General features: G+C 40.0%; 1 protein-coding gene across 1 annotated transcript in view; it reads left to right on the forward strand.

Moving 5' to 3' along the window:
• Positions 1-14,857, forward strand: part of EMILIN2 (elastin microfibril interfacer 2) — a 54,997-nt gene that overhangs the window by 27,012 nt on the left and 13,128 nt on the right. The window contains exons 3-7 of the mRNA XM_075270643.1: positions 3,193-3,365; positions 3,495-5,360; positions 9,059-9,499; positions 10,068-10,097; positions 12,386-12,418. Coding sequence (XP_075126744.1) covers positions 3,193-3,365; positions 3,495-5,360; positions 9,059-9,499; positions 10,068-10,097; positions 12,386-12,418 — 2,543 coding nt within the window. The remainder of the gene's footprint in view (positions 1-3,192; positions 3,366-3,494; positions 5,361-9,058; positions 9,500-10,067; positions 10,098-12,385; positions 12,419-14,857) is intronic.

Here is a 14,857-nt window from a genome sequence, read left to right on the forward strand (position 1 = left end):
TAACAATACTTCCATTGACCATCTGCCAATTTAACATCAAAGGACCCCCCGATCAGTCACTACATGTAATTTGTTTTGCCCTTACTCTGAACTTTAGATATTCTATACCTGTGCTGAAAGTCAAAACTATACTCTCATATCCTAATGCATTCCTCTTCATACCTTCAACAATTTCTGCACAATATTTTTTCCTATTTATTTATTACATGGATTTAGTCAAAAATCTGAGCCAATTTTACAGATTTGGGAAATATTTATCACTATAACTTATCACAAACCAACACAGCCGTGTACAGATATGTAACTATTTTATTTTGGAGCTGACCAGACAGTATGACATATGTCACTATAATTGAGATATTCTGTTCCTATTTCTAAATGCTCCCAACTTCTCTGTTTTCTGATATAAATTTATATTCAGCACTAACACCACAACTCATGTGGCAGCAGTATGTTCCTCTAAAAGCCGCCACAACAGAAAAAAAAATCTGATGTTGGGTCATATCATGCCTGCTGAAATTGCTGTATGTCTTCCACAGCTTTCAGCCTTTGCATTGCAATAATGGAAAACCATTGAGTTCCTGCAACAATAATTGTCATGTTGTGGGATTAAAAGTGCTGTGACTGTAAGTTGCTACAAGTAAGATGCTGGTGAGTTCACACAAGCTAAACTGCTACATTTTTTGCCTGTGTGTTCCCAGCACAAATTTGGGAACAAATTTTGTAAGCCTGCCGTCTTAGCGGATTCTGTGTGGAGTATGGTCGCAGAGTGTATGGGGATATTATCCTATTCATAGCTCATGTTTTATAAACCAGGCAGCACAAATAATGGCATACATGGTACAATACATACATAGTACAATACATACATAGCACAATACATACATAGTACAATACATACATGGTACAATACATACATGGTACAATACATACATAGTACAATACATACATAGCACAATACATACATAGTGCAATACATACATAGTGCAATACATACATAGCACAATACATACATAGTGCAATACATACATAGTATAATACATACATAGTATAATATCCTCCCTGATAAATGGTTAAATTGGACAAGACTGAGCTACACAAACATTAAGGAGCATGGGCCAGATCTCTGAAGGCCCAACTCCTACTTCTATAAAGGGGATGCCTGACTCCAGTATTACACTAGATATTCATTAATTGTTATAATCGTTTGATCTTTCTGAATTTGCCTAGGTTAACACTTCTGGAAAGGGCGGGTTCACATCTGCGCCCGGTCTCCGCTTCGTGGGTTTTCGTCTTCTGCCAACAGGAGACGGAAGCCCAGCAGTCAGTGTCCACCTGTGAGCGCCCATGAGCGTCTTCTGGTCTCCTCGGTGAAACCAGGTTTTTTTTTCAACCAGACACAAAGTCCTGCATGTCTGAATTTGTTTCTGGTTAAAAAAACGGTTTTGTTGTTGAAAGAGGCAGAAGGCGCTCACGGGCGGACACTTTGCAAACCTATTCAAATGAATGGGTTTGAAAACTGACTGCCGGTTTCCAGCTCCTGCCCAGTTTCTTGGGCAGAAGACAGAAACCTGCAAAGCGGAGACCAGGCGCAGGTGTGAACCCACCCTTATCCTTACTTTCATGTCAGTAGATTTCTATGCTGTTGTTTCAGTCCTTCACATAGGGTTTATTGCAGACAGTACTATTCACTATGACTATATCATATATATTATTATTCCTCACAGATTATGCTCTTATCTGCAGCACAAAGACAAAAAATACATTGATATTCAGTATTTTCTGATGTGATAGAGACAACTCCTCTAACGCGGTACAGAGATGTGTAAACTAGTATTGGCATAAGTGAGGGAAAATGTTTAAAACAGGATATGATAAGTTCTAGCAGATGGATGACATGTCAGGAAGTAGTTTTCATCAGTTGTGATTGGTAATGTAATAGTGAAGGAAATAACATGCTCCTTGTGAACCGTGAGGGGCGATTTCATACTTATTATATGTTTAGTACTGGTATATTGTATCTGGTACTGAAGTGTTGCACATATTGCACATATATATCCCAGAGCGGCCTGCACTTCAGCTGCACTTGTATGTGTATATGGTCTCAAGCTGTCCACCAAATGGACACAATAATCCTGACCAAGAGCTTTATGATCCATTAGTATATAGGTTCTGTTTAGAAGCCGTTGTCCTCTTTTTCCATAGCAAAAATATCAGCTGATATCATTTAACAGTATTGCATTGTCTTGTATGTACAAATAAGAATTATATACTGTACGTTACATCGGGTTGCACATTTTTCCTATTATATAATTGAAAAATGTTGAGGATGCCATGTGTCATATGTTGACAATGCTTTGAAGACTACTGTATTAGGGGGTGGAAGGTTGAATATTTTTAGATTTAAGAGGTGCACAATTTGTGATTTAGTAAACCCACATTTGGACCTGTCGAGGCATGAAGTTTTCAAGGTCCATTCGAGTAACCTTTTACCATTTGATATCTTTGAGCGTCAACATAATGTATTATCCTAAGAAACAATTGCCCTCTATTACTATTGTGATGAGAAAAACTAATTTTTTTTAAATAAATTTGGCTTTTTCACCAATACATGTCAAAGGCAAGCAAATAGCCATGACATTTAGAGCATGTAAAGGACATAATGCAAAAGGAAAGTCATCATACTACTGGAATAAAGAATATATCTGTGTTTTTCTCTTATATAATGAATAGCATTTAACACTGTTAGGGTGTGTTCACACGGAGTAACGTGCTGCGTGATGTGGCACGTATATGGCGTGTGAGACTTTGCGCGCCGTATACACTCTCATTGATTTCAATGGGAGCCGGGATCGTATACGCCGCGTTATTTTGCGGCCATGATTTTGCGGCCGCAAAATAGCGCGGCGTATACGATCCTGGCTCCCATTGAAATCAATGGGAGTGTATACGGCGCGCAAAGTCTCACACGCCATATACGTGCCACATCACGCAGCACGTTACTCCGTGTGAACACACAAACAATGATAGAGAAAGAAGGTAACAAGTGTGAAGGTTTCCCTATAGAATGTATTTACTACATTGTTTTTGAGCCAATATTCTTCAGCGTTATTACTGTATTCTATCTGGTACTCTGAATTCCACCCTGATATATTACATGGATTCAGTATTGTATGTTTTGTTCCTTTGCAGATATAAGGTTGGCTTTAGACCTAGGTATGTAACATCCTACAAAGTTGTTACCGAGCTGGAATGGAGGTGTTGTCCTGGTTTTAAGGGTGAAGATTGCAAGGATGGACCTACTGACAAGGCCAAACAGACCCCTATACATACACCACGACCAAGTGGGGGGAAGAAAGATCAGGGTAAGAAATAGTGTAGAACGCACAAAATTGTAAAACAAGATGACGTAGGCCTTCTAGTGTAAACTCTCATGTAGACAAGATGCCATAATTGCTATGAAGTTAATTTCGGTTTATTTTTTTTTACCATAGAACCAAATGGGCAACAACAAAAGCCTTTGGACTCTAAAAGAGATTTTCAAGAACTAAATGAAGCTCAAGAGAAAAAGATTCAAACTCTCGAGGAAGAAATGCTGCGACTTACACAAACTGTCATTGACTTGCAGACCTCCTTGTCCGGTGTAAATGAAAACCTAAAGATCACTGTCCAAGAAGACGCCAGTAAATTTTTAAACACTTGGCTCAACAATTTGACCCCAACAGCCAGTGCCACTGGCGGTAAGACAGAATATTACCTACCAGGATTCACTGGAAGTTCTGAGAAAGAGGAAGGACTAAAAGATGTAGTGTCTGAATTAACAAGTGCCCGAGAAGAACTCCAGAAGAAAACTGATCAAATTGAGGAACTAACCAGAAAAATTAATTTGTACGAGGAACGCTTGATCGATATTGAGGAAATGTCCCGTAAACCAACAGCAACAGCACCTGTTTCTAATATAGATGATAAATTGGAAGCTCTGAGAAATGAGATGCTTGAGGGAATGGACAGAAAAATGGCTGATCTGAAAAACTCATGCGAGTATAAACTAGTTAATGTTCAACAGCAATGTGAAGACAATGAGAATAGCTGTGCCGAAGTCAAAGATTTTGTTCTTGAAAAGGAGACGGAACTCCGTGACGAAATAAATAAGCTGAGATCGCAAATCCAAACTACACCAAATGGGGGTTCCAGTTGTTGCACAAATGATATTGACTCCATACTGAAGAATTTGGGTCAAAAAGTTGATAGAATTGCAGAAGCCAATGTGGTTCTCAATGCCAGACTAGACAATGAAGTACAGCGTTTGAGCACTTTAACACCCGACCAGTCTTGGAATGAAAAATTGATTGATTTGGAGTTCAAGGTCAATGTTTCAGAAAGAAATGTAGAGGAGCATTGCTTCTATATTGAAGATACATTGAGAGGTTTAATTAACAGTAGCGTTGACAGTATGAGCAATCTCATTGACTGGAAGCTTCAATTATTGGAGAATAGGTTGGGAGATGCTACTGGTGATCATGACCCTGCTGATTCCAGCAACTCAATTGCCAATTCGGTTTTTAATGAAATCAATGACTTGAAGGATGTGGTGCAGAAGCTGGACAGTGAGCTGAAGAATGCTATAAATGGCAAAGGAGGTTCTTTGAGTGGCAATAATGGCTACAACAATAATTATGACGTCTTGGTTCAAACTCAGCTCGACAATGCTCTCCTTTTAAAGTCTCTTACTGATAACATGAATGAAAAATTTGAGTTGCTGCAAAACAAGACATCAGATTTAGAAGGACTGAAACTTGAGTTAGGCACTGTTAAATTTGATCTATATAGGATTGAAGACAGTATCGATTTATTAAATGAGAAGTTTGGTTCATTAAAAGACCAGGTACAAGATATTAACTCTACGGTCAGGGATAGAGAACTTGGTCTAACAGCTAAAGTTGATGTTGTCCATAAACTTTATGATACTACCTCAGATGCTTCTACAAATGGTAACTGTTGTAAAAATCTCCAAGACAATTTTGAAGTCCTAAAGCGTGAAGTAACTGCTGACAAAGGGAAGTGCCCCGAAAATTCTCAGGGAATTAAAACCGCTCTCTCCAATGTTGATGCTAGAGTTTCTAAGTTAGAAAATGTATGTGGAAAGCTGGACACTATCTCTGGCAGTTTGCAGAGGATTAAAGATGGACTCAACAAACATGTCACCAGTTTATGGAACTGTATCAGCAGGATCAATGGGACAATAAAATCGCATTCCAATGACATTTATGGCCTGAAGAATTCTGTCCAGGTGTTCCAAACAGAGATCACCAAAATCACAACTAACTTACAAGATCTTACCAAGAGCAAACCTGGAGAAGGTAGGAGACTAACTCATTTACTCAATACTTATATGGGTTAAGAAATGAAATGTGAAACTTAGTATTACAATACAGATTTGGCGGCAGGAAAAAGTCATTTAATTATTACTGTTCTGATTCAGATTAGTCTGAAATTGCTCTTTTTCAGGTGATTGCACAAGGCTGAATTTTATTATTATAATTAGATTTTACATTTTTAATTTCCACTTTATTTTTCCAATGATATTTGCCGCTGGTAATTCAAAAATAGCAAAAATTAAACATAGAATTTAAGGTTAGGGCCCCACGTTGCGAAAATACTGCGATTTACATTACCTGCAAAGTGGAAGAGAAAAAGCTGCGTTTTCCAAATTATACAAACAGAAATGGTCAATTATACCAACAGAAATACAGGCATTTTCTATATAGGTGTAATAGGAGCAGAAAACTCTGCAAACTTTATGAAAAACAAAACAAAACGCAATGCTTGTCCACCGCAGGCTTTTTCGCAGCATTTTTTGGTTATGACTCGCTATGTGGGGCCTTAACCTAAAGGAGTTTTCCCGCTTTTGGTGGCTTAGCTCTTGCACTGATCAACTGGTCGAAACTGCTGCCTATGTATTTACCCTAAGGTCTGCAATTGCAGGGGCTGTGCCAGGAGTGAACCTACCCCTTTCGCCGGGGGGGGGGGGGGTGTCTGGGGGCGTTGTGGAGTGAAGGGGGCGGGGTGAAGCGAAGGGGGCGGGGCTTAGCACCGTTCGCAGGCAGAGAGCAGGCATGGAGAGGACCTGCTCTCTGCCTGAGCGTGAGGGGAGGCTGCTGGAGCAGTGCTGCTCCAGTGGCCTCCCCAAACCACCGCTCGGAGCTAAGCCAGTCCAGGACAGCTTGTCCTGGACTGGATTAGGTAAGCAAAAATGCCACCCTCCCTGGGGCCCTGGCATAGCGCTGCCTGAAGCGGTCGCTTCAGGTTGCCTCATGGGAGGTGCGGCGCTGGGCTGTGCAGTAGCAGCACACAGATGCCCATAGACTATCTACTTTCCTGTCCGCATGATTCGTGCGCGCATTATAGTCTATGGGGTCCATGTGCTTTCACTGCACAACGCTTGCAGTTGTGTTTGGTATTCCGTTTGTGGGGGTTCTTATGCGGACTCCCCCGAACGGAATACCGAACGCAGATGTGAACCAAGTATTAGAAGTAATTGAAGATTATCACCAATGTATAGTTTATGTTAGCAAAGTTATTTAGTTTGAAAGTTGTATGTAGTTAGAAAACCTACAGAATTTTTTCCACAAAGTAGTGTTTGAAAGCCAAATCCAGGAGTGGAAGCTGTAAAGAAAATATTGCACCCTTTCCAAGATTTTAACCCATAAGGTTCACTAATTTAATATAATATAAATACTGCAAAATATAGCAGATAGTATGTGTATAGTCATCTGCTCTGCAGTATTGTTGCTCTATAGCTGTTATTTAGCTGTTTGATGATCCAATTCTATTGGAATTTACTTGTGTTCCAGAAGCACAGCTGATGTAGAACAGAAGACATAGCTAATAAAACATTTGGTTATTTACAATTCACACCCTTTTTTCCTTTTGTCTAAAAGTACTGTAAATGAGAGACACTTTCCATGTGTTAAACTTCTGATGTTTAACGGGGACTTTTCATCAGAAGTCATCTCCCCAAAACTCCACCAACCTGTTATCCGTTATGATAACAGAATCCTAATGATAATAATCTATATGCTGGCTGATTCTGGGCAATGAAGAAGAATAATTTTAGACACCAGTAAGGAGTCATAGGGGTGTAGCCACTCTACAGAACAGTCAAAACTGAGCAGTCCATCTCCTGTCTCGACTGAATTTCCCCATATCAACCTTCTCACGACAAGCCTCCTCCAGTGGCCACTGGTACATGCACTGGATAAAAAGATGCCCTGAATTTGTCATATTTTGTGCAATGCAAATGCTTTGGCTTATGATGACAAACTTTTTCTGTGGTTCATCACTCCATTAAGCTCAGGTAACTGTCCAGTTTTTACTGTTCTGTAGAGTGGCTCCACCAAGAGCAAACAAAATCCATGGATATCTCTACACTTAGGGAACGCACTCAGAGATACCAAAGATTAAAGCACTGATGTCAAAATAGCTATAACTTAACTTTTAAAGGGGCTCTATCAGCAAAATTATGCTGTATGAGCCCCACATATGCCTGAGTTCAGGCACTGCTAATCTTATTTTAAACCCCCACCCCCCATTTTAAAATAATACGCTAATAACAAATAAGCAAATGATACTTACCGTGCACGATGGGCAGTCCTGCACTGTCCGGCGTCATCTTGCTGTCACGCCTTCCACTTCTTTCTTCTTCCAGCGATGCCCTCTTGTCCTGGCTCTTCCACACCTTCATCTTCTGTTCTGCTACTGCGCATGCGCGGGATTTGAACCAAACCCGCCGGAAGAACAGAAGATCAAGGCGGGGAAGAGCCAGAACAGAAGGACATCGCTGTAAGAAGAAAGAAGAGGAAGGCGTGACAGCAAGAAGACATCGGACATCGTGTACGGTAAGTATAATTTGCATATTCATTTTTAGGGTATTATTTTAAAAAGGGGGGTTAAAATAAGATTAGCAGGGCCTGAATAGCCTTTTTAAAGGCTATTTAGGCATATGTGGGGCTCATACAGCATAATTTTGCTGATAGAGCCCCTTTCATAAAACTGTTAAAATGCAGTGCGGCCCATGGATAGGTCATCTAATACAAGTGTGTACAAGTGAATTAAAAAAAATTTACCAGTCCCCTTCACCTCATATACTTATGACAAGTAATACTCAACCAACTCAATCCAAGTGGATGGATGCCCATATAGGTGATCGCACTAATGCTGAAGTGAACAGCATATGTAGAGGTTGCGGATAGAGCAACGTCAGTCCCTACACTGCCCCTCAAGCAGTCTGACCCTGTCCCCACATATAACTCCTGCCCTTACAGGGGCAGTTGCACAAAGTTCCTTCTAGTATAAATCCCTAATGTATCCCTATGCGTTTCATGGCACTTCGGAACCTTACTAATGAGAAATATCTAAACCAGGGTATCACCAATATCTCAAGTATATGTGGCATACAAACACGCTAAATAACCCTAACAGTGGTGGGTAAGGTATACAAACTATCTCCACAGTGGTGGGAAGCTATTATGATCATCTCTATGGGTATCCATCCATTTTTCTTATGCATATTACACAGTCTCTGCTTAGATTGAGTTGGTTGAGTATTACTGATCATAAGGATATGCTGAGAAAGCAATAGGTAGATTGTTTTTTCAATACCCTTGTACACGCTTGCATTAGAAGATTTGTCCGTGGGCTGCTTTTTAACTATTTTATGAAAAGTATGTTTTAGATATTTTAACATTAGCGCTGTACTTTGTAGATTGTCTCCATCCTCATGACTTTTTACTGATGTCATCAGACAGTGGTCAGATTCATTTTTCTGCATTATTTGGAAATGTCCAGTAGATTATCATTATGGTGATCCTGTCACTGCCATGATGAATTATAGCTTGGTTCAGCCCTTCTGACCATTTCCCTTTAAATAGGATAGAAATTGAGTGTGTAAATGAATAGCTTTTCATGATAAAACTGAATGGAGGAATTGTATTCACACGTAATACAGTCACATCTGATGAGCCTAAAAAAACATGCTATTTCTTCTTTTCTTATTTAGGATCCGAGCCGAAACACACAATAGAAGTTAAAGTTGTTCCTCAGCTGCCACCAAAAACGACAGAAAAGCCAAAATACCCACAAGTTCCACAAGAACCAATATTACCCCAAATACCTATAGTTCCTTCAATTCCTAAACAGCCTACTCAACCTGATCAACCTCAGTACCCAAGCGTGCCAAAGTTGCCATCACAGCCAGGACAATCACAACTACCTCTAGATCCTGCCAGTACAAAGCCAAAGCAACCACCAGCCAAACCAGAGCCACCTACCTCTTCAGGGTCTATCGTCATACCACTGGTTCCTGGCCGCAATGGAGTCATTCTAGAGCATGGTCAAGCTGGCCCTCCTGGTAGAATGGTACAGGTTGGATCAGGAAGACCGCAAGGTGCTGATGGAGAGCAAGACATGCAGATGTCAAAAGGTTTTGCTGGAGCACCAGGCAAGTTTCATCTATCTATCTATCTATCTATCTATCTATCTATCTATCTATCTATCATGCATCCACTGGTGGTTCTGCTTATGCTGTACTGTAGTGTAGAATCAGTTTATACATAGCCATCTTTTTCTATAGAGTAACACCCATTATCCGTATACCTTAGATCAGTAACATGCTGGCTCTGTACCACGTTTTCCCTAATTTCCTTTATTCAGTTATCAGTAATGGATCAACAACTGGAACTCCAGAACAATGTGAGGACCACATGTCCTAGATTCTTTACTTTGTTTATTGAGCCAGTTCTCAAAGAGTCTATTTACTCAGATATGTTCTTAACATGGAGAACATTGAACTGTTACTTAGAAAATTAGTTGAATAACTCGTACTGGAACTTAAAGAATTACTCAATGGTGTTATTGTATAATGTCCTCAATTTACAGATATAAGGCCGGGGGTCATCGCTACTCGCCTAGTACATGCCTCATAGCAGTAAACTTATGTAACCTGGTAATAAAAAATAGACAAATAACAGCAAATGTACCTTCTCACCAAAAACTGCTTCCTCTTACAGGTTATCCCAAGCCAGAAACAGAAACAAAAGGTAAATGTTGTATTATATAATACACACACATATATTGGTTTATGTAATAGGGTCACATTTGTCTATTTTTCCAAAATTTTCTATGCACCTTATGTACAGTTTATAAATGAGCACAGAAATCATTAAATTGGCCGGTTTCTGCTGGATTGCATTTTCTAATCTTTGGAAAAGTTAAATCTGTTTGAATGGTAAAATCTGGCATGGACACTAGACAGGGTACACGGCTGTCTGGTTCTGGCTCTGTACACTGTGATCATCCAGCGCTATGGCTGCTGATATAAGCTGATCTGTGAGGTGCTGGATTTCAGCCCCACAGGTTTAATAATGATGACATATTTGAAGGGTAGATCAGTAATATCTTCAATAACCCCTTTAATTGTAGTGATCCCCAAATAAACATTATTTGTATGTATTGCTTTTGCTTTTATAGTGCCAACTTATTCAGTAGAACTGTACAACTGTACAAACATTGTTACCATCCATAAGTAGGGCCCACAATCATTTACATCAGACAAAACTGATAGGAAGTCAGTTAACTAGTCTGTATGCTTTTGGAGTGTGAGAATTAACTAGAATATCCTGAGAACATGGTGAAAACATACAGACTCCCTGCAGATGTTGGCCCTATAGGATATCCATGACACTGTACTAACCAACATGGGAAGAATATGCAAATCTGACTTCCATGGTGTAATTAGGATGTCAGTGCCTCAAGTATGCACACCAATAAAGGGCGCTGACTGAGAATGTGCAAGTCTATCTTCCATACAGTCTTCTCAGCCAAGGACAGCTGTTTCGATGTATTTGCATCTCATCAGCTTGGCACAGAGAGGACTGATCTGGCAGAGGTGAGAGGCTTAGACAGGGTTGAGGGGATATGTTCGCTCCACTGTGCAAAGGAACATGTGAAGAATATGCAAATCTGACTTCCATGGTGTAATTAGGATGTCAGTGCCTCAAGTATGCACACCAATAGAGGGCTGTTCTTGGCTGAGAAGACTGTATCTGGTATAATCCCAACATCATTGCAAACAAAGGCCTCTGAGAAGGTCGGCATGATGTTAAAGGGAGCGCCCTCTATAGGTTTGTTTGACTGAGACTCTGTCTTCCTAATTACATCATGGAAGATAGACTTGCACATTCTCAGTCAGCGCCCTCTATTGGTGTGCATACTTGAGGCACTGGCATCCTAATTACACAATGGAAGTCAGATTTGCATATTCTTTCCATGTTCCTTTGCATAGTGGAGCGCTCATGGCTTAATAAGACTCCAAACACCTTAATGGTGGTTCTCTCCTTATGGAGTGACGATATCCCCTCAACACTGGGCTAACCACTGAGCCATCGTGCAGGCCAAAAAAGGGCGATGTTCTTGTCATCCTTTTTTATGCCAAATGATGGAAGTCTTGAACCAGATACAGAACCTACTTAAAATACAAATGTATTCTGTATCACATTCTCCACCATTCACTATATTCTCATTGGTGAAACTTACACCAACAAAGAAAGCAATCCATCTCCTAGAAATGTTAAACATTACACATGTTTTCATGGACCACATGGTTGTATATTTATTTAGCTTCACATTCACATCCTACCAGATATCTTAACTTGCTTTCATTAAGCAGAAACTTTCTCAGAAAATAGCTGTGCGGCGTTGTGCAGACATTTGGCCAAAGTACAACAAATAAATAGAGGAGAATGGTGTGACACAATGTCACCGAACTCAAAGGTGACATCTAATTCTGTCCTCTTACTAATATTGTACTTCTTCAGCAATCATTATGGCACATTTACTGAATTTGTAGGGGAAAACAGATAAATAGTTGTTACCTCCTCAAGACGTTTCTCTTTACTTGTATATACGTCCCAGGGTACAGCTTAGGGTACATATAAAATAAATCACATCACGTCTAGTTTAAGGTTAAGACCCCACATAGCGTCCTGCAGCAAAAAACACTGTGGGGAAAACTGCGCCGGTTTTCTCACGGCACTTTTCACAGAAAGTCTGCAGTGCTTTCCTCTGTGAACTTTCTGCTTCCATTATACCTATAGGGAAACCGCCGGTGTTTCCGTAGATATAGTTAACATGCTGCGATTCCCAAAAGAGCAACAGTTTTGGAAATCGCAGTGCGTCCGCTGAAAAAATTTTCCCACACTGTGGGGATGGGATTCACTTTGCAGGATATGTAAAACGCCATGTGGAGCTCCGTCCTGAAGGATTTTATTTTCTCAGTCATATGTATTTTATGGATAAATAATATGAATGTATTTTTTTTACTTTTCAGATGAAATATCAATCACATTTTCAGAATCCAAAGGTAACGCATTATTTTTCATAATAACCTCATATGCCAACACTGGATCAATAGGGTATAATCTTTTATATCTATCCGGTTTATACATAGTGTAAGGCTACAAGAAATGAATGGCTGGCTGTACTATTGTTACTACTACTCCGAATGAGACAAATGAGACTAATTCTTAACGCAATGGTGACATTATTATGTATAGGGCCACAATATCCATGTATTTCTGCTGCACTATGTAGTGGTAAGTTAATATAACTTTACATGGAGTTGTTTAGCTGTGGACGACAACAAGTCTTTGTATGGTCCTATCCAACCCAGCCCTATGTGGGAATAATTATCTAGACTGATGGCAGCTTCCTGTTATTCATAACACTTGCCAGGTCCAAAGTCTCTGTCACAAACAAATCACAATACCCACATGTTATGAGCTTTCAGACCGGTTGTGGTATTCTATCATTGTCACACATAACACTTTGTTTACTTTGTTTTCCAGTTGTTTTTTTAGAGGGCTTTTTTGTACTTTTTCTGTTGGTCAGTGACATACAGATATGAAAATAAGTATTATAAAATCCCAGCGAATCAAGACAAAAAGCACGTATCCCTATTTACCCACCACCCTATTTACTCTTTAGCATACCGCTTTAAAAAAAATCTAAAAATATATTATAACGTAATATTTAATTCAATTTGTACAAGTTCAGACACATTGTAGTCAATAGTTTAATCATGTTCCTGTCCTTAGTGTATTTTCTACTAGTGTACAGCAGACTTGCCAACATTGCAGCCCATAGAAGAGTAATGTTTAAGGCTGTGGCCTCAAATGGCATAAATACAGCATTTTACAGCCATGGCACAGTGGATAGCATTCTAGCGCATCCCATCCACACTTTGCGGTAAAATACCTGGAGCGGACACGCTGCAACATCCAAAACTGTTGGGTTTTCGCAAATCGCAGCATGTCAATTATACCGATAGAAATTCCGGCGCTTTCCCTATAAGTATAATAGAAGCAGAAGGTCCACAGAGAAAGCCTCTACGACTTTCTGTCCAAAGCCCTGTGGTTTTTATGCCACATGGGGCCTTATGCCCTGTTCATATCTGCTTTTGTATTCCGTCCGGTTAGAGTCCGCATGAAGACCCCCGAATGGAATACAAACGCAATTGCAAGCGTGGTGCTGTAAAAGCACATAGACTATAATGGGGTCCGTGTGCTTGCCGCACACTGCCTGCACGAATCATAGTCTATGTCTTTTACAGCACAGCGCTTGCAGTTGCGTTTGTATTCCTTTCGGGGGGTCTCCATGCGGACTCTAACCGGACGGAATACAAAAGCAGATGATAACCAACCCTTTGCGGGGTTTTCTCATGAACATAACCATATTTACATGTGTAGACAGTTAAAATGTAAACATTTTTGCAAATATAAATAAACACAAATTTCACAGAGTTTTAAAGATTTTCTCTAATCATCTTCATGGTGGCAGTCTGTTGTCTTGATTGGTTGCCAATGGATTTGACCATGAATGCAGGACCTTTCTATCCTCTGAAACCCGGCCATCATTTCCTTAATATGACAAAATAGTCTTATTGTGCATGTAACATCCCTGTCTGATAACCTGGCCACAATATGGAAATTATTACTGTATTTGTGACTAGCACCAGACCATAGAAAGTTCTTGCATCCCATTGGTTGTATCCATTGACAACCAATCAATATGACAGAACGGTCACCACGAAGATGATTTGAGGAAATCTGTAATACTGCAAATTAATCTAACTACTCTAAATATGGTTATGTTCATGGGGTACTCCTTTAAGTCCTGCCCCATGACCTTGTCCCAAATCTTTCCCTTTTCAAGTAGAGTTTGGGCAAATCAATGTCTTAGGGAAACCCTCCTCAGTAGTCTCCTGGGCCCTCAGACTGTTCTCTCTAGCTGTAGATCCTGCTACAGTCAATGTGAACCATCTCTGCGCAAGAGAGGGAAGTGGAGACAATACAGCCTAAATTGTTAAAAGAGGTTAGGCTGCCTTTGTATGGGAGCGACTGAACTTGAGGTCATCCTAAAAAGGTGGAAGAGTGACATGAAGGTCTGAGACTTCACTTCTAAGTATCCTTTTCAGGGAGCCTGTCATACCAAACATGGTGTCTGAGAAGCAGAAGCTCATACATGGTTTTGTGGGAAAAATTCAGTATATATTTTATTTTATTCATTTATATTTTGCATTTTCTAGGTGTAGGAGACAATGGGCAGTCCTAGTCAGCGATTGTATGGTAAGGAATACCATAGAATCAGTGTATGGGACCAGTCATTGGACTACTAAGCCCAGAAAATATATGAATTTAAATGAATAAGTTGCAGGTTGTACTCAATCTATTCCAAGGAAACTATACATTTGCCCTATAATATTCTCATGCTCGGTTCATACTAGTGTTCAACTCTCCGTTGT

The sequence above is a fragment of the Leptodactylus fuscus genome, chromosome 4 (genome assembly GCF_031893055.1).
Source record: "Leptodactylus fuscus isolate aLepFus1 chromosome 4, aLepFus1.hap2, whole genome shotgun sequence".
Lineage (NCBI taxonomy): Eukaryota > Metazoa > Chordata > Amphibia > Anura > Leptodactylidae > Leptodactylus > Leptodactylus fuscus.